General features: G+C 38.7%; 1 protein-coding gene across 1 annotated transcript in view; it reads right to left on the reverse strand.

Annotated features, from left to right (window-relative positions):
• Nucleotides 1–20,048, reverse strand: part of ada (adenosine deaminase) — a 34,564-nt gene extending 14,516 nt beyond the window's left edge. Inside the window, exons 1-6 of the mRNA XM_036591410.1 lie at nt 19,978–20,048; nt 19,790–19,906; nt 18,439–18,561; nt 12,479–12,622; nt 11,139–11,254; nt 484–608 (exon numbers count right to left, since the gene is read on the reverse strand). Of these exons, the coding sequence (XP_036447303.1) occupies nt 484–608; nt 11,139–11,254; nt 12,479–12,622; nt 18,439–18,561; nt 19,790–19,906; nt 19,978–20,048 (696 nt within the window). The remainder of the gene's footprint in view (nt 1–483; nt 609–11,138; nt 11,255–12,478; nt 12,623–18,438; nt 18,562–19,789; nt 19,907–19,977) is intronic.
• Between the last annotated feature and the right edge of the window lie 497 nt (nt 20,049–20,545).

A 20,545-nucleotide genomic window follows, 5' to 3' on the forward strand; every position in this document is an offset into this window, starting at 1 on the left:
TACTAGACAGATTTGAAAGCTGTATCATGGGCAGGTCCAACTAAGTAGATCATAAAATTAAAAACTGATTCCATCTTTATTCAGCACGAAATGGATGCCAGAGATATGTTTTTACGCTCTTTTCCAAGGAAAATAAGCCAAACTGAGGTAAGAGTTCTACATAACCAGACAGCTTTCTTGCTAACTTTAGCTTCATGCCCTTCTCATTTCTGTCATTTAAGTAATCCATTCTCTCTACTGTAAAAAAAAAATCCACCTCAAAGCAGTGGTAGTTTCTCAGAAGTTCCTTTCCACTTCAAGACATCATCCAAAGGGGGATTTGAGTTGTCTTTAAACTGGAAAATATTGCTCTTAAAACTACTGTAGCACTGGGCATGCTTACAACAGGCACTGAGATGGTTCAGTGTTTCGTTTTGGCCGGAGTGCTCCTTGACAACAGGTACCATGCTTATTGCAAATAGTGGAAAAAAGGGAAGTTCGTACCTCATATGCTATCAAGTGTCCTGGATATGTGTTGCAGTTTAGAGACTCATCTCCTGCTAAATCTATGGCCACCACACCATCATTCCGATACTTTTTACATAGCTCCACCACATCCATGGACCAGTCTGTGCAGAAAGACACAAACACAATAGATTTGTTAGAATTCCTGCCTCAGACAACTGACATGAAAGAACATAAACAGAAACCTGGATCAAGATGTTAGTAAACTGTAGTGTCCCCCAATATTAATATTAACATACAGAATCTGATCCGGTATTTGCAAAGTTGTTGATAATACAGTCACACAGTGCACAGTTCAAGTACAGTAAAGTCAATAAAACCAATCGTGTGGTCCAAATGTGCAAAGGCAGTTTTAAACCAGAGCTTGTCTACAAACTTCTTTATCAGTATACATTTCTGTGTTTTATCGCAACAAGAATGTCTTTATGGACCATCAGAGCAGTATAAAAATGCACTGCTGCTCATAAATCAAATAATGTTTACAGACAACATTTGAGCACCGAGCATATTAACTGTTGGACAGATATGCAATCTAACTTGATGTGACTTAGCATAGCCTAGCTATCAGCTGCGTTTACACACTTGAAAAATGCATTTCCTTTAGCATATTTCTACATTCCTGACAAAATTCATCGTTCATCATTCAGTAAACCAAAAAATAAGCTCTTTTTCTAAGCTATACATCTTATTCCTATGCGACATGATGCTTTGGGTGGCTTAAAGACAAAACTTCCTGCCAAGTGTAATCAGACCAGATTACTTAAATGCTAATAACATCCTATTCAGAGAATGTTATTCAGATGCTTTAATTCCAGATAATGGTTATCACAGTTTAATACCCTCCACTTTGCAGGGATATACAGGAAATCAGTAGATTGACTTCAGTAGCACAGTATAAAGTTCTCTTGACACAGGACACTCCCTACAAGCCACATATTACTTCCCACTAACCCACTGTCTAGTAGAGGTAAGTGGACCTCTCTTTTGTTTTTTTTTTGTGAACAAACATTCCCTTTTCTTTCAGTTCAATGCATCAGTTCTACATCAGTTCTATGTACCTATCATGTGATCTTACTGTGTGGCCAAAACTTGTTGTCTGCAAGGTATTGGCTCTGCAGTTGCTGACTCTTTGTGGGAGGTTGACTCAGGTTGCATTTCTTCTTTGGGTTGTTCATCGTCTTTAGTTGCTGTTTGGAGTAGTAGCTCAGGTGCTGAATCTGCAGTGCTGACTTTGGGCATTAGGTGTCAGTGGTTGTGCCTCAGTACTCCCTTGTCTGTTTGTATGATCATGGTGTCTCACACTTACTGAGCACACTTCTTGTTTTCCTCTTCCCTTTTCCTCATCCAATTTCACTGACAGGTTCCATGTTTGAGTTCTGGTAAGGCCTTGCTGTTTTATTGTTTGTTGAAGTTTTGTCTGTAGCGCTGATGGGCATTTTCATCAGTTTCTTTCACTTGTGGCAGATTTGGCCATGATGGTTGTAGGTTTGACTCCAGTGTTGGGACTGGTGTCCTGATCTGTCTACCGAGCATCAGCTGTGCTGGGCTAGCTCCAGTGGCTTCCAGAGGGCTTGCTCTGTAGCTCATCAAGGTGAACGGATTTCGGCATTTTCCTCTTAGCTGTACGCACAATCCTCTCTGCTTTACCATTGGACTGTGGATGGTGTGGATTTGAGCACATGATGAAAGTCACAGTCAGGTGCAAACTGTTCAAAAGCTCTGCCAGAAAATTGGGATCTGTTGTCCATGAAAAGGATGTTAGGAGAGCCTCAGCTGGTGGTTAAAGCATATTTTTCCCTTTTGATAGCTTTGTTCAGCTGTTTAAGGTCCACCCAGTTTCTTATCGGACTTTTTAGGAACCGCCACCATAGGCACACACCATTCTGTGGACTCCTTAATCTCTTCCTATGACGCCACACTGGACCATCCTCTCCAGTTCCAGCTTAACATTAGAAAGCATGGGCACAGACACACGTCTAGCAGTTGTCACAGTTTACGAGACAATATCACTCTTAAGGCAAATTTCCACAGGCTTTATTTTCAGCAGTCCAACTTCTCTGGTGTCAGAGGATTCGAGTCCTTCCAATCTCTTTACCAAATCCATCAGTATAGTTGCCTCACGGCCAAGAATTATTGATCTCTGTACTACAAAGACTTTGAATCTGAAAGGTCTGTGTTTTATACTAGTGACAGCTGTAAATTGTCCTTTACAACTCAGCTTACCCCCTGGGCTCTCAATGTTGAAAGATGACACTTATATCAGCTCTGGTATCAATTTCAAATCCGATGTCAGGAGCTTAACAGTCCATGCACTGTTTGTACTTACAGCATGCTTCAGTTCCACCAGGAAGTGTTTGGTAATGACTCCCTCTCGAAGTGCACTAACGTCACTTATTGCAACAGTGCACGGACCACTGCAAAGTAGCCCCTTTTCTTACATTTACAGCAGTAAGCATTTTTAGCGGTGCAGACATCATCTCTACCATGGTTTCTGTCACAACTTTTACATTTCACTTCAATGGGATGCTCATCTTGTTGCTGTTTTCAATTCCAGTTTTGTCTGCTGCAGCCACAGTTGGGTCCTCCTTTTACAGGTCCTCCTCGGTGAGATATTTCACTGTGCATTGGCACTTGTAGCTTGCTCACTCATGTGTCCTTTAACTTGTTCAGACTGTCTCATGAATTCCATGGCTTTTGTGAGGGTCAAATTGGGCAATAATTGGAGCATTTCTGAAATCCCAATCACCAATCTGTTACGTATATTTTCATTTTTGCTGTGCCAAAGTCACAAGTATCTGCCAGCTGATTACGTCAACGTATATACTCTTCTGCACGTTCACCATGCTTTTGCATTCTTGGATGAAGTGTCTTGTCTACGTTCACTTGGGCACAAAGTAGTTGTCCAATTTCATGAGAATTGTCACAATTTTCCTCCTCTCTTTCGAATGTAAAGGTTTTATAAACCTGCTCTGCTTCCCTTCTGGGTGAATAAAGCAAGGTTCACATCAGCTTGTCATTCTCTTCTTTGTTGAGCTTGGTAGTGATTCTGACCATCGTTCGAGGTGGCTAAGTCAAAGCTCTCCGCAGGGTCAAATTTCACCAACTCTCCTCTTCTGACACCATGTGAGGTTATTCAGATGCAATCATTCCTGTATCTAATATAGGGTTATACAGAAAATCGGTAGAGTGCCTTCAGTAGCACATCATAACATTTGTTCTTGCCCCACAGGATGCTCCCCAAAAGCCACATATTATTGTCAGTGTACAGTTAATGCATAGTTAACAAAATAGTCCCTGACAACACACATTCCAACACAATAGAAATAAAAATGTAAATTATCTTTATTATTTGAATGCTTAAAAGCTCTCGGACCGATGTTTATTATTTGATCTGCCAAGAAACCTGAACTTGAACTTGCAGGAAAGAAACACTTTAGTCAGAGGATTGCATTTATAGCCTGTACCAATTCTTTATGCTAATGAAGTCATGTAATTTCAACTTTTATTCACACTCTCAAGTATCAACATAACCATAAAGCAATGCCATCACATAGCAATGTTTCATGTACAATGTTTTAAGATCATGTTTGTCGTATGGTATGCTAGCACCAAGCTAGCAAGGTTAGCTCAGCATTACTGGATTTTAAAGTGAGGTTTAGTTTAAACAAAGACCTTTAAACCTTTACTTTGTATGCCTTAGTTTTTAAGTAACTCTGTGAACTTAAAGTTTTGTCTTTTATTATCAGAGCATCAGTCTGTTAGCTTTCTGCCAACTTGCTCAGCCCACTCTCAGGGCAGAACATTCAGTTAAAGAGAATGTAAAGTGTAAACCAGCTAAAGAGAGTCTAAGTAGCAACCAGGGATGCTCAACTGGCAAACAACTGGCCTTTTTCAAGCAGTGATTATGAAGCTACGTTCATGTTCATGTGAAGCTCTGCGGTTTCTTGAGAAGTTTATGCTCATAAGATTCCTGGTTCTTAGTTCTTAGTTTGAGTCACTTGGCTGTAAGCCTCAAACTGCATGATCTCCCAGAAATGCCTTAGAGACATTTAATGGCTCATAAAATGATAACAAGTAAGACCTTTTTCTGTGCTTTAACAAAACACTTCTGTTCCCCAATCAGATATTTCAGCTATGGTCTCAAGCACAAAATCCAGATACAGGGGTCATGAAAAATAAGATGGATAGAACTTTGGAATAGATATCACATCACACTACCAATGGTTTGTTTTTTGTTTACATGCTGCACGTATTCACAGACACTATGACAGTTTAGAGAGTGCTGTTTTATTGTGTTTCTTTATACTTAAAACTGAACTGACTGAAAAAGAAGTGTATCTTAACCAACTCAGAAGGATGCCAAAACAAAAATATAATGATAAAATGAGCTTTATTCTTAGTGTGGATCCATACAAACTCCCAAACAAAAAGAGGAGTAATGATCTGGGTAACGATGCTAACGTTACCACTACTTTTAACCATAGACTGCAGACAGCGTGGCTTACGTGCCTGTTCTTTTAAATAATGCAGAATTTTGAATTCACTCTAAGCCCATGTAGAGTATACAAATTGATATGCCGCTCAGCCACTGGCAGAGCTAACTCAGTTAAGCTTGAATGAGAAATCAGGAAGCATTTTTCTTTCTTAACGTGACACATTTCTGAGTGAAACGGGATATTCGGGTGGGAAATAATTGTGGGTGGGAGGTGATATTATTCTTCAGGATGTGGTTGGATCATGAAAAGCAGGCATTCCGAAATGATGGAGGCTGACTCTGATGGTCAACAGAATCTATCTGCTTTGCAGAAAATATATTAAGAAAATAAATAAATAAATAAATAAATAAATACCAATACAAAACAGATTTTCTCAAAATTAAGTACTACGACATTTGCTTTTTCTGTAGTATCTGAAACATGACTGTGTTATTACAAAATTTACTGAAAGCTTGATTTTAATTTTTTTTTTTTTACTGTTTAAGATGAAGACAAGCTGCAGTGCTGGTTAGCAGGCTAGCCTTTTTACTTTTCTTACACTCTCACTGCAAACACAAGAGAAAAATGACTGTAAGTGGGGAAGAGGTGGCATCTGTGTGTACACATTGCCCTCATCAGCTGACAGAACTCACAGCACAACTGAAAACAGGACAAATACTGCCAGACATTTGAGTAATCTAACTTGTATTAACAACATGTATGAACAAGGTTGTCAACATAAAGGACCTGAAATAACTGTTAAGTAATTATTTTGCAACTGGTCTAAAAACCAAAAGTGAATGTGAGCAAGTAAATCCAGTGACGAGTGACAGAGCAGAGGTTGCACCATCGTTGCTTTGCTCGATGATAAGTTAGGGTGGCAGGAAAGGGAGGAAATAACATAGTTCCCTTACTTAGTATAATTTTTCCCAGCATCTGGAAAAGCTGACATGGCCAAACGTCAGACGCCGTTATAGAGGCAGGCAAAAGTTACTAGACTTTAATCGAGGATTACTGAGAAAGAAGAATTTTGTCTTTTGAACGATTTTCAATGATTCTGTTTAATGTGACCAAGGACCTTAACTAACAAGGTGAAAAGGTCCATTTTGATTTCAGGTTGTCTTTACCTCAATGACATATTTCACTCAGCCACTGGCATATCTAACTCAGTTTCTGCCAAATGTCACTCAGCCGCTGGCACATTTAACCAAAGAGGGTCATACAATCTTTGATTTAACCTAGTTACTGGCGTATTTCACTCAGCCACCGGCACATTTTACTCATTTACTGGCATATGTCACTCGGATTTGGCATATTTTCCTCAGCTACTTTAGGTGGCCTTTTAGCAAACACTGCTTTCCTAGTTAGCAAAGTAATGATAATATTACTGTACCCTTATATATTAGATCACTGTACTGTGCTATATTATATTAGATCACATATGGCTTAAGTTTACACTGAAAGGGCAGCCATCCCAAAGTCTTTAAGAGAAACAGACAAATGCTGATTGTCTGACTTCAGCTAATGTTAACAGCCTAGTAACATAACTTACTTCACCTTGTAGCTTTTAGCTAGAAAACAGTGTTTTGAAAAGTAAGACATTAGGTCTGTTGATTGGTAGTGGTAGCATCAATGCATACTTCACCACAAACTTGAAATGTGCTTATTCGCCAGCTTCTTAATCCAATTTTCCATTCCAACCTAACTGGTGCAGTTACATTCTGGTGCCCATGAGATGTTTGTGAAGAGTTAACTGATTCCAAATGTGATAAATCCACTAACGGATACTAAAAGCTTTATTCCCTTAAATCTGTACAATTAGATCTATAAAATGAACTTGACCTTGATGTTTATCCACATTTTCACTTTCTTTCCTGTGCTGTCTAACTAGATCCGTGTCTGCATAGTTAAATGAACCTTCCATTCTTTTTCCTTTTGCTCTGATCTTTAATATGATAGTCATGTAGATCCAGATACTCGTCAGCTCTGCGAACAAATTTAGTGAGTCCTTTGGCTTCAGATCACCCACAATCAAGGAAAGTAGGTAATTAAGATTCATTCACCTATCTTGAACCAGCCTTGACTGACTAACCCTAGCAGATCACCCATAAGACACTGTGTTTTGACATCACATTCCCTCTATAATTCTAGGCATGCAGGCCGGTGTTCTGCTGAATTCTGCACTCCTGTATAAAAACACACCCCAACGTAGTCGGAGCCTGCAGGGTCAGCCAGCAGATCACAACTTCAGTTTTAGCAGTCAAAAGAAAGTGAAAATGATCATGCATTTCAATCAGCAGAAGAAGATCATTCTTTCACAGAGTGGAATTTAGAACATAGATGTTCTTCTAAACTATGATGACTCAAGTCAGACAGACATATTGCCACAGGACTTTACTTAAAATTTGAAAATATTTGAAGCCTGTAAAATGCTCTTTGAGCCGAGTTTAATAATTGATTTTTAATAATATTTGCAGTAAACAATTTTTCTGCCAAACAATGTAGTTTATTTGCAGTAGGATGGTTGCCAAACAACATAACAGTCAAAGATTATTTCAGGTGCAGAACAGTGGTTGTAGTAACTTTATTACTTTTAGCTTTCTGCCAACTTGCTCAGCCCACTCTAAGGGCAGAACATTCAGTTAAAGATGTAAATCGTCCAAAGAAAAACAAGTATCTCCAAAATAGTAGCTTTACAGGAGAGGTCAAAAACATTATTTACTTTCAATGCAAGTTAATGGAAAATGATTTTATTCTAAGCAATTTTGGAGCATTTCTATTGGTCCAATCATCATGAATTTTTCAAACAATGTAAAGGACAACTGCTGAGCTCCAATGATGCAGAAAAGTAAAAATCGCAAAAAATGGAGATACATGTTTTTCATTGGACACCGACAAAATGTAAAGTTCAGTTAAAGATGTAATGTAAAGTGTAAACCAGCTAAAGAGAGTCTTAGTAGCAACCAGGGATGTTCAACTGGCAAACAACTTTTTCAAACAGTGATTATGAAGCTACGTTCATGTTCATGTGAAGCTCTGTGGTTTCTTGAGAAGTTTATGCTCATAAGATTCCTGGTTCTCAGTTCTTAGTTTGAGTCTCTTGGCTGTAGAGCCTCAAACTGCATGATCTCCCAGAAATGCCTTAGAGACATTTAATGGCTCATAAAATGATAAGTAAATACTTTTTCTGTGGCTTAGCTAAAACATTAACAAAACACTTCTGTTCCCCAATCAGATATTTCAGCCATGGTCTCAAGCACAAAACCCCGATACAGGGGTCATGAAAAATAAGATGGATAGAACTTGGGAATAGATTTTTCCTGTTTGTCATGTTTTTATGACATGGTTTATAGATCATATATCAATAGTAGTAGATATGTACACTATTTTAAAGCACACAAGTCTTTATGAGGGGAGCTTCAGCCACCATCATCCCCCTATACCAGCTACACTGAGATGTCTGTCTAATGCATTTATGTAATGTACATGACATTTACTTCATGACTAAATTTGTTCACCGGAAGATATTAAGTGAAATGTGCCACTTTCACTTTTGCAACCACATAAAAATGATGACAGTGATAATGTTAAACCACCAGGATGTCAATTCAGTCTGAAGACTGAGAACATGTTTTCTGTAGGAGCAGCAACAAACAGATGTAGATGAATGCAAACAAGGTGTGTTTGTGCTCCATTTGTGCAGTACCAATGCAATGTATACTACTTACGATGCTCTTATATAATGAGAAATTAGTTTTAGGTTGGTGATGTAGCTGAAAAGTCCATATAATAAAATCAGACTGGTTGAGCCACGTTAGACACTGTTGTAAAATACTCAATATACATGTATGCAACACATCAGTTGAATTTTGTATTAATGTATTAATGCATGTATTAATAAAGTTACTACAACCACTGTTCTACACCTGGAATAATCTTTGACTGTTATGTTGTTTGGCAACCAGCCTACTGCTAATAAACTACATTGTTTGGCAGCAAAATTGTTTACTGCAAATATTATTAAAAATCAATTATTAAACTTGGCTCAAAGAGCATTTTACAGGCTTCAAATATTTTCAAAACAAGCACTCAAATACTCATTTCTCAAAATCAACCCTTAAAAGCAATAATGTTTGAAGCGTTTTTATCTGCTCTGATGGAACAGATACACTTCCATTCAGTTCACACCAGTTGCGCTAGATGAGCGTCTTATGTTCTAAGCTATATTTAAAATAATAATTTACGCTATTTTATCTATTCTTTTCCTTGAAAAACACAATTTCTCAGTGCTGTTGTTGCATTTATTTGGTATGTAAAGAATCTAACAAGCATTCTGAGATTTTTGTTCAGTACATTCAGCATCTTCTCTTGAACACACAAATGCATGAATAGGCATACTGGTCACACATCAGTCGTGCTTTATTGTTACTCAGAGTAAACAAATCAATACTAAGTGTTTACCAACCGCTCTGTATGAGATCACTTGCTTGAACACAGTGGATTCAACAATAAAGCAACCTCATGCATATTTTATATAGTGGCAGAAAACACAGAAGCACAAAGAAAGCTCCAGTACTACTCACTGAAATTGATATAATGAGTTTACTGTTGCCAACAGAGACATGCGCTGTAACTCATGTGCCAGCAGATTTAAAGCTTTCTTTTTTAGAGCTGGTACTGGCTCGTCGGGTTAATGTGGTTTTAATCTAGGGCTGTGGTCAAGACCACCTTAGTCGAGTCCAAGACAAGTCCAAGACCATGACTAAAGTGGACTGAGATCAAGTCAGGAGTCCAAATAAGAGCAAAATGAAGTCAAGACTGAAACCCAAAAAATCTTCGAGAGGACTGCTACCACTGCTACAAAATTACTGGAAAAATGTAAAGTTTTTCTTTCTGCTAAGCAAAACTGTATATACAAAAATACCTCCATCAAATCCATATTCCATAATAATATACCTCTCCCCAAATGTGATATGGATTGAGGTTCTTTGGCATTCAAAACACGCTCTAAATGAATACATCCAGTGCCCGCTCCATGTGAATCCAACCAACGCAAATGCTAACTGCCTAAATGAAACACCAACAGATGCAACAAATTGGTTTTCAGCAGGGGTTAAACTGGGATTTCAGAGGTGAGGGAGCCCTAATTTTTCCATGGGTGTCAACTATATGGGAAGTTAATATTGTTCAGTTTATGTGGCATTCTCACACTGATCTCATGGAAATGTGATTCACACTAATAGCCTGTCTGATTGTGATTGTGTCAATTAATTTAATTTAAGGCTGTTTTAAGTATTGCAACATATTTATTTGCTTTATGTTTATTTTTTTCCCCAATGTAGTGTTACTTATTTTCACCTTGAAAATCAACAAATCATGTATTTTGACCAGGAAGTCAAATTTGGGGTGCTTGAGGGTTGGGGTTCGAGAATGTGTAACTGTTTAGGCTCTACAGTCTAAACTTTCTCAGCGTTCATCACTTCAAATTGTTTAACTGATAAGACTGTATTCAAAACCATTTACATTTCCATTAAATTATGGCACCGCACCTCAGCTGTGTTTGCCATTCACATAACCCAAGGGTGCTGAAGCCGTGGGTGGTGTGGTAGTTGGACTCGCCCAGGAACACAGAGTAATTTTGGCAAGACTGATGGCTGAATAAAAGTACAAATACCATCAAGCCAAGACAAATCTGAGACTCAAGTACTACAGCACTAGGTTAACTATCACTGTAAATCATGACTTCTTGTGGTTTATTATTCATTAAACCAGTGTTACAAAAGGAAACATATATACACACATGAAGTGAATCTTTGTGTTTTGTATCAGTGTACGTGTCTTATCAGTGGGTGGATCTGGGAGGGAAACTGGCGAGAGTACACTGAGCAAGCCCCCTTAAATCTCCTCTACACCTCCCCAACACACATACCACAAAAATAAATCAAGGGACCTTATGACACAGAATGTGTGCTGAACTCCAACAGCCAGGCAATTAAGAGTGAGGAGAGAGATTCCTCACAGGGACCAGTGGTGGATTAATGGCGCGTAACTCAAACCCTGACAGCAAGGAATGGCTTCCCTACCCTCTTACACAGACCAGGACACGGTGTACACGTACGGTGGGCAAGAAAGAGAGAGAGAGAAAGAGGGTTACATTACTTGGCATGTGGCGCATGCAGCACAGAATGGACCTGGCTTTGGTCTTGAAGTCCCTCTCACCCTCCTTTAGCCCCTGGTTCACGAGATTCACCACGTCATCTGGTGTCACGTCATCTCTGGAGGCACAGACAGAGACAGCCAAAGGACAAGGTCAAAAACAGTTTTACTGCCTCTACTCAGGCAGGCCTAGAAATTCACATTAAACAGTTTAAAAATCATGCTAAAGCTAACACTGAAGTCATACAAAGGGGTGGGATGATTACCATAGTACAAAACCCAATGATAATCATTTAACAATTCAGATAAACATAAGCAATTACGATTACAAGAAGTGGAATTAAATAGCCTACTAATACAGTCACTGATACATGTTTACATAAACAGTAGCACTGCTTGTGATAGTTTCAAATTTAAGTTTGAAACTATCACCATAGAAGTGGCTTTTTGTACAGGGATGATATCTGCCTACTGCACAGAGCGTGTTTAGCCAGTGCAGCTGTGTTTCTAGATCAACCTCATCTATGTTAGGTACAATAATGTGGCATTAATGCAGGACAACACATCATGCAACGTTTAAAAGTTCAATTATGTTTATATGTAGGAAGACTGCAGTATTGCTATGATATGCACAAAATAAATAAATAAATAAATAAATAAATAAATACACAAGGTTTATACTGGCGGTAAATAAGGGCTGTTCCTGTGGGTTTATCTGTCACTGACAGGCCTACGAGAATGTCAATAAAAATACAGTCTAGCCATTTAATATCAATGATAAAATGTGTTTATTTCAACAGTCCCACAATAATACTGAAAATCATGATAATTTTGGTTTGTTCATGATAAAAACATTCATACTGTTCCATCCCTAATCCTATTTTGTGCCTTGAGCTGCCAAAGTTAATATGTTAAAAAATGCATTACTAATTTACTTTCCTAGTTTGACCCTTCTAGCCATCTGTAGTAGTTCACGGTGAAGCATGCTGCATGTTGCTATGATAGAATGCATGATTGTAGCCTCATTCTGTTCAAATACAGTATTTAAATGTCTTTTAATGTGATACCTTTAGCAGCTTCAGTACATTACACTGGACAGTGCTCCCAGAAGACTACTGATAAATCAACAAGCAGCGAACTAACAAAAGCATGTCCATATAGCCACAACAAAATGACTGATCCCTACTAATTATTTTAACTGTTTGACAGCCCAAAGTGTACCATATTAGAATACAATGGAGTACAATGACATACAAACTCAAATTATAATTAATCTAATCAAATTCATCTTCTTTCACATATATGAAACTATGGCAAAAACTACAAAAGCAGGGATTCCTCACTCTTTCTGGTTCCATGGTATCGGCTCCACGTTGCTGTTGGCCAGAAGGTGGGGGCTGTACCTCACCTCCACGTACACCACTCCCTCTTTGGCTTTGGTCTCCACAAACTCATAGGCTATTCTCTTAATGGCCTCCCTGTCCCCTCTGCAGCCACAACATGAAGCAGATATTAAACAAAAAACAAAGAGAAATTAATATAGTTTTAGGGTAAATTGCAACCATGCATGCAATAATGCAAACACAAGCAGGAGTTATCACGAAGGAAGAACTAAAACAGCGGCATATGAAGCTTGTAAAAGACAGTTTTACCTTGTATCAGTTTTACAGTTAGTAATGAGTTCTGGTATCAAGCTGCTGCAGCTGTTTTACTTTCTAACAACTTACTAAAACCTGTTAGGCTATGGCTTGAATTCACAGTCAGTGATGCATCTAGAACTTCCAGAAGGCCAAGAATGAGGTTTCTCTCTCAACTTTGGCTCCACCCATTTTAAATCAAAACATGGTTGGGTGATTCCTCTTTCACTTCCTAATTATGGTGGCAGTTAATCTGTTGCAATGGGACCAGTGAGAGGGCTAGCTTGGCTGTATCTACCAAGATACTACAGGGGAAAAATCCAGGATTAGATTATTTTTCTGTTGGGTGTTTTAATAATTTAATCCTTTTGTTTCCACTCAAAACTTAACAAAGAACAGAGTAGTACAACAATATCTGCAGTGAGTTTAAACACACAAGGATGATGATATGGCATGCAGCCCTATTTCAAAACCCAAGACAGTTTCATGCTTTGAAACATGTTCCATATCTAGGTTAGCATGGCTGGATGAAGAACACTGGCTCCACTGCTGGCCCTTGTTCTGAGCCGCTGGCCCGGGTCTGGTGTTTCAGTGAATGGGGCTAATCTGATTGAAGGGTTGCGCTGGCCAGAGCTATTACTGGCGCTGAGTAATGGGCAGGACACTCCTGCTGACCTGCATTGAGCTGGCCCTGAGCCTTAGCTAGTCTCCACTGCTGCACAGCTTCTAAGAAAGCAAATGATATTTAAGCCTTAACTTCTGAGAGCAACTGTCAACTGCTAGCAGCACTTCAGAGACATCTAGTGATGTTGGTGCTTAGACTATTTTAAAGACATCATGTAAACAATATTTATTTATATAAATAATATATTTAAATTATTAATATTGAAGACTTTGAGTAAAACAAATTGCAAATTAGGGCGACATCAATCCTCATATCAACTATTTCTATATAGACACTAAGCTTATTTCTATATAGACACTAAGCTTATCCTCAAACTAGACTCATGTTTGTCGAAGAAACGGGACAATCGTGTAAACAAAAGTTTCAGACCAAATGGAAGGATCATTCACTTCACTGGAATTTGGAGTTTTTTTTGGGAATTTGGGATTATGCTTTAGAATTTTGGAACTTTTTTTTTTTGTTATTGTGTTTTGAAATTTGGGATGTTTTTTGGAATTTGAGGTTGTCTTTTTGGAATTTCGGATCTTTTTTTGGAATGTGGGGTTGTCTCTTTGGAATTTCGGATCTTTTTTGGAATCTGGAGTTGTCTCTTTGGAATTTGGGATCTTATTTTTGGAATTTGGGGTTGTCTCTTTGGAATCTCATATGCAGTCACAGAACAACCGTAAACTGCAGTGTAGTGATACAAAGTTATGGATCCCAAAGTTTTAAAAACGATTTGAAGAATCCATGTGAAATTCCAAAATTGTGATTCCCAGAATTAAAGGAGGGATTTTTTTTGGAATTTGGGATCATTTTGGGTCATGCACATGGTTTCTTTTACAAGCCATCCCCTAGCCTAGATCTGCGTTATGAAATTGCAGGAGCACCATTTTCCAAAGAAGGCAGTAGATCTTTGGCCACATGACATTTCCAGACAGCTCACTAATATTCCTTCCCCTTTTGAATTATTTCCCCGAAACATGCCACGTTTAAAAAGCACCGGCTGAAAGTACAGGCTGTGGAAACAATGTCAGCGGCCAGTTCACACCACATGACATACAGGGAGACTGGCTTAGGGGCCAAAACAAAAGAAAGTCCAGCACGGACCAAAAGCGGCCAGCGAGTTCCCCCACGCTGCTGCGGCTTTTCAAGGTTCTGCTTCATTCAGAATTACCCAATGTCAGCTGCCCCCCGGGCATTTTCTCACTACATAAAAGCCCATTTATAGGCTCTTGTTGCTGAAGCTAGAAAACACTTCATTATTTGAAGCGGCTGCGTAGAGAGAAGTGTGCAGCATTATGGATAACCGGTAAACTGACTCTGCTTGAGCTGTGCAGCCTTTTATGGCCATTGCCATGGAGACACACGATGAAGGTGTGGCGTCCTGGCAAACATGAGCTGCATTTTAACAGCATTTTGACTCAGGACTGCATGGGAGATGCTGGAGAATACACTGCCTTTCAAAAGTGGAAACACTTCACTTCCTTTTGTTAGACTTTCTAACTAATGTTTAATTCTCACTTTTCAGCTAAATAAAAAAATAATAACTGCAAAGATTTTTCTTTAAACATAAAACAGCTACGCACTAATCCTTTAGGTAGATTTTGCTATATTCAGCTGATGTTAATCAAGGTTCACACTCCCACACATTATGTGCAATTACACATTTCCACCAGAGAGGTCTGAATCCCCATATCTTATAGTGTAGCTTTAAAATCATATATTGAAAATCTTTTGGATCCAAGGTGGTTCAATCAGCTGAAAGGTTTGAGTGCTGATGAGTGCTGACACCGCAACAAGGGCATAAAATGTGAGCACTTTGGCGTTGTTCCTTAGGCAGCAATTTCATGAGATGCCACCACGATTACTCAGATCACAGAGTGCTGGCTTTTTAATAGTTCCCAGAATTCAGGTTTCATCTGGGGGAAGAGCCTTTTCTTATAAAGCCCCCAAACTCTGGAATGATCTTCCAGAAAATGTCTGGGACTCAGACTCAGTCGCAATCTTCAAATCTAGGCTGAAAACTCACTTGTTTAGTTTAGCTTTTGGTAGTTAATGTTCCCCCTTAGATAAAGGCAGCAGATCCAGGGGTCCATGGACACAGGGAATTATAGTAAACTGAGACGCTGGTGCTGCCGCTCGCACACGATCACTCAGGTTTGTGGACGGTGGAGCGGAGGGATGCCAAATTGTTTCAGGGTGCTCCCGTATCTGTGTGCCCTTTTGGTGTTCTCCTTTCAGTTAAGCTGTTATAGTCAGATCTGCCGGAGTCGTTAGCCACACTCTGGAAATGTTTTACATATTATTATACATACACCCATACAGAACAAAACTAACTCCATCTCCCTACCTTTTTTCTCGAGTAAACGACTGCCCACCTGTCCAGCCGGACACTGATGGATGATTGTCTGTCGAGCTCTCCTGCTACCCGCTTCAGACCAGTTGCCCACGCCCCAGTCACCGCCACTTGCCCAGCTACCGCCACCTGCCTTGGACTAGCTGCCCACCCTACACTGAAGTGGACTCCTAACTATTACTACTACTACTACTACTATTAATATTAGTAGTACAATAATTTTGTAGGTAGTTTGACCAGAGGAGGATGGGTCCCCCCTTGTGAGCCTTGGTTCCTCCCAAGGTTTCTTCCCCAGCTCTGAGGGAGTTTTTCCTTGCCACTGTCGCCACTGGCTTGCTCACCTGGAGGATTTACATTTCATGTTAAAACTTTGTCCTTAATGGATTTCTGTGAAGCTGCTTTGTGACAACATCAGTTGTAAAAAGCACTATACAAATAAATTTGACTTGACTTGACTTCAGTTTTTGTAAAGAAACTGCTAATTCTTAAACAGATTTCTATTTCAAATCATGATTGCAAACGGATCACGGAAACTGGCACAAAAGTCTCAGTATATCAGGTCTTCAGTGTTCTTGGAGGAATACTTCTCTTCTATTAGTGACAACAATGAACTCTGAAGCTCCTTTCACACTGAGCATGAAAAATTCACTGCTGCGCTTTCAAATACATTATTTTCAAAAGGGATTCACGGCACAGACATGGATTTTCGCTGCATGGAGCACAGCAGAAAATGCGGCACAGTCCACCATGGCAGACGCCACAACTCGTCTTGGCCGAGTCTCAGCACAGCCTGTAGAAGAGCCATCGCTGTGTCTGTTACTCTCTGTCACTACCCAAAGGGTAGTTTTATCAGAGAGCACCGCCCACTTTTGCACCCAACCAGCGAGCACTGCTCGTACTTCGAGTGGTGTAAAAGCAGACATGAGCAGCTTAAGGCTGGCTTTACACAGTGGAACTTTAATGCATACTTTCTAAACAAACTGACAGTAACACAAAGCAAGTAAACAAAAAAAGTTGCATGCAACATATTTAATCCACAAGTTAGCCAAATTAGCAGCTTGTATTTTTCATACACTGTATTATTCTTGATGTATAAAGTCATCTTCAGCATTATATTTACACACAAAGTTTCAGGATTCTGATCATTTTTATGTACTTTTATGTATCATATATATATATGTATCATATATATATATTATATATATATATATAAATCTTATATCTTTTTTCTGTCCAGAGTTCTTTAATATATTTTTTTCATATTATTTTATTCTGTTTATGTTAAGCCTTTAATGAATGTTTAAGGAACTATTATGGTTACTTATCCTAGAAGCAAGTTCAGTAACAAACACTAATGCTTTTCATCCTTTGCATCCCAAAAGAATCTGTGCTCTGTGTAAAATTAAGGAGAGTCAAGAGAGGAGAATATAGTCTAGCTACGTAGATCACAACAACAGCAGGCTAAAGAAGATTAAAAGCTGAAACAAGCAGCCATTTAAACAGTTTTTAGAAACATTAGCTTTGAGAAACACGCATTTGTTGTCATGGCTCAGGTCACTGACAAAATGAAGGTGAAATCAATCATTTAAAATGATGTCATTTAACATGATCACATGATGCTTTATCAGTTTTTTCATTGGCTGCTTCATGAAATTTGTCCCACGAAGTTGAGATGCTTGGTTACCGCTGCAACAGAGTTTCAAAGCGTCAACTGACATTCTACATTATGCAACTCAAGTACAATTCAATTCCATGGAAGTTTCAAGCAACTAAGGCTGCATGACAGTTTCTCCTTTATACCTTTACTGCAACTAATTTCATAATTGCATAATCTGCAATGTATGTCCATGCAAGTCCATGCAACTCAACTGTTACATGAAGCAACTAAAAAAACTGGAGCTGTATGCAACAAAATTCAATTACTTCACTATACTGCCAAGTTAACAGCTCATATTTTTAATGCACTGTATTGTTGGGGGTCTCCTTTTCAGCCGCCCAGTGAACCATGTTTAATTTTATTTTTTGTTTTCTTATCTATTGATCCAGTAAAATCAATCATTTGAAAGTATGTAATTCGATGTGATCATGTTAATGCCATTTTTATTGGCTGTTTCGTAAAACTTATTCCAGAAGTTGAGATACTTGCAACTGTTGCGACTGAGTTTCAAAGCGTCAAATGCATCAAATGATGCTTTACATTATGCAAGTTTCAGTTTTTAGTGTCATGCAAGTTTCACATTATAAAGGTAGCCTAAGGTTTTATCTCACAGATATGCTGCTGACAGGCAGATGCTGCTGAAACCCCATCTTGGCCCAGATTTTGCACCCCTCACATAAATCTCTTTTTATAGTGAGCAATTAAGGCAATTAAAACAATACTATTTATCTTCCTTTGTTTGTGAGTTTATTAAACCCCACTTACTGATATACCTGTTCCTCCTTCTTCGACTCATATGACTGCAGTAACAGGAATAAAGACTCAACATTACATCACATTCTCCAGCCACATGCCAAGCTTCACTGCAAATGCTCCAATGTCATTACAAAGCAACTTAGAGCGCACCCACTGCACTTAGCATCTAAGTTTAGCTTTATTTGGAACCAGGAAACCTTTGTTTCTTCTCACCGTGAGGTAATACTTACGCAATGACGTGCATGAATTCATTGAACTTGTCCAGGAAATTGGTGAGTGTTGACGGTTCAGACAGTGTGCACAAGTGAGTCATCTCACCCACCGTGGCAGCGGGAAGGTGAATACCTCGCCTCCTGAGACAAAGCCAGGGGAAGATTAAAGCAACTGTACCCCCTCACTCACCCCACTTACTACAGTGAAGACCCCCCCCTGTACAATCTGCTAACATTATATACACTTCCGTTCAAAAGTTTGGAATTACTTGTTAACACATTAACAACTGTTATTTTATTCAATAATAACTTTTACAGAGTATGGACTGAAAGAGACACTAGATGGTATTTTAAAATGTTTTATTCAACATTTTAAACTTTGAGGAAGTTCTTAAATGATAATAATATACAGTAACCTATTTATTAATTCCACTCATGTTCACATTTTCTGCTTTTTTAAATGGTTAGAATGAAAACAAAAGTTGCTCAGAGTGGTGTGAAATGTTCACGGTGGTGGTGATAGGAACCAGACATCTGAGGAGATTAATGCTTCTAAAAGCTCCCTCACAGGAAGTAAATACACAAAATACTTATGAATATGCTGCCGATGTCAGACATTGTTTTGCGATATTTTTGAGAAAAGCTTTTGGATTATGTAGAGGTTTTACAGAATCAGTGGAATTCCACTTCAAGGTCACCACTTTTCACATATTAAGTATTAACTTTATTATAACTTAGTTCTCAAATGTTATAAGACTTTAACACCTCTAAGATTTTTTCACAGCTTACAAAGGATTTGAAATTTGAAAGGAGTAGAATATTAGCATCATATTAGAATGCTTATACATGTATATATACCAAATTGTGTTTTCAGCCATATAAAACAACAGTTCTAAACCAATCATTCTTCATTTGTTTGAAATAAAACATGAGTGCAATCATTGCCACTCTCAGTAGTGTCCCATAAAAATAATAGAAAAGAAACTCAGAAACCATATCAACTTTAAAAGCTACATCCATGATTAATTTTCAAAGATACAGCCACGTTTTCTTTTTTTTTCTTTTTACAATTTTTGTCAGCAGCCTTGGACATACCCACACAAAATAAACCTGGAGTGACATAACATAACATTACTAACAAGTTCAGCTCATGGAAGCCTTTTTCGCTAATAAGTTTAATGACACAGAATGGTGAACTCTGCAGAGCTGTGGCCTGGAAAGAACTCAGTTTGACTTCCTGATCTAAATGGCTGCCATCTGTCATTCAAGTGAACTAGTTCAAACTGCTCTTTGGTATTTCCAGCATGAAGTGGAAATGAAGCCTTCTTTGCAGACGAGAAAAAGTAATAACAGTAGTATTGCTACTTACTTGGCTACATCCATGATGGTTTCTATCCGGATTGCGCCATCAAGATGCACATGTAGCTCGACCTGCGGATTAAAACATATATAACTGTAATGTGGTGGATCTGTAATGATGTGGGCTCTGTAAGTGAAGACAAGACTTCAGTACAGCAGGAAGATCTTATCATCTGACCCTTAAGGGCCAAATTTGACCCGTAGACATGCACAGCTGTGTGAACGATGATGCCAGGCACTGCATTTTCTTGCACGGCTTTCTTGCGCATGTGGAATGAGGAATGCATAACTGGGTGCAGCCCAGGGTGCTGAAAAGGCCTTGAACGCCAGTGGGGTGCAGAAGGGCTGAGATGCGCTGTTGTGCTCATTCAGACATGCTACATCTTCACCTCTGAAGTCGTACAGCTGAACAGCACTGCGACAAAAAATAACTAAATAACAACCACAGGGGGAGTGCATACATAAACATGAATGATAACTCACTTAAATATTTATTAAGGCTCTACTGTGTATGCCGATGTAAAAACAATGCAAGTTAGGTAATTAACAGTCTTGTGGTACATTACAGACTTCCTTTTAAAGACTGCTTACATGATAAATGACTTATGGATCCATTTCCTCTGTGGTGTAAACTGTGGTCTAGTCAAAATCTGAGCTTCATGATTAGAAACGTTCCCAGAGTAGGAGGGGCCAGTTTATAGGAGCCATATCACTGTCCATCCTTGCTTATTTTAAAATAAAATTTTAATGTAATATGTAAATACTG

Source organism: Colossoma macropomum, unplaced genomic scaffold (genome assembly GCF_904425465.1).
Source record: "Colossoma macropomum unplaced genomic scaffold, Colossoma_macropomum, whole genome shotgun sequence".
NCBI classification, from domain to species: domain Eukaryota; kingdom Metazoa; phylum Chordata; class Actinopteri; order Characiformes; family Serrasalmidae; genus Colossoma; species Colossoma macropomum.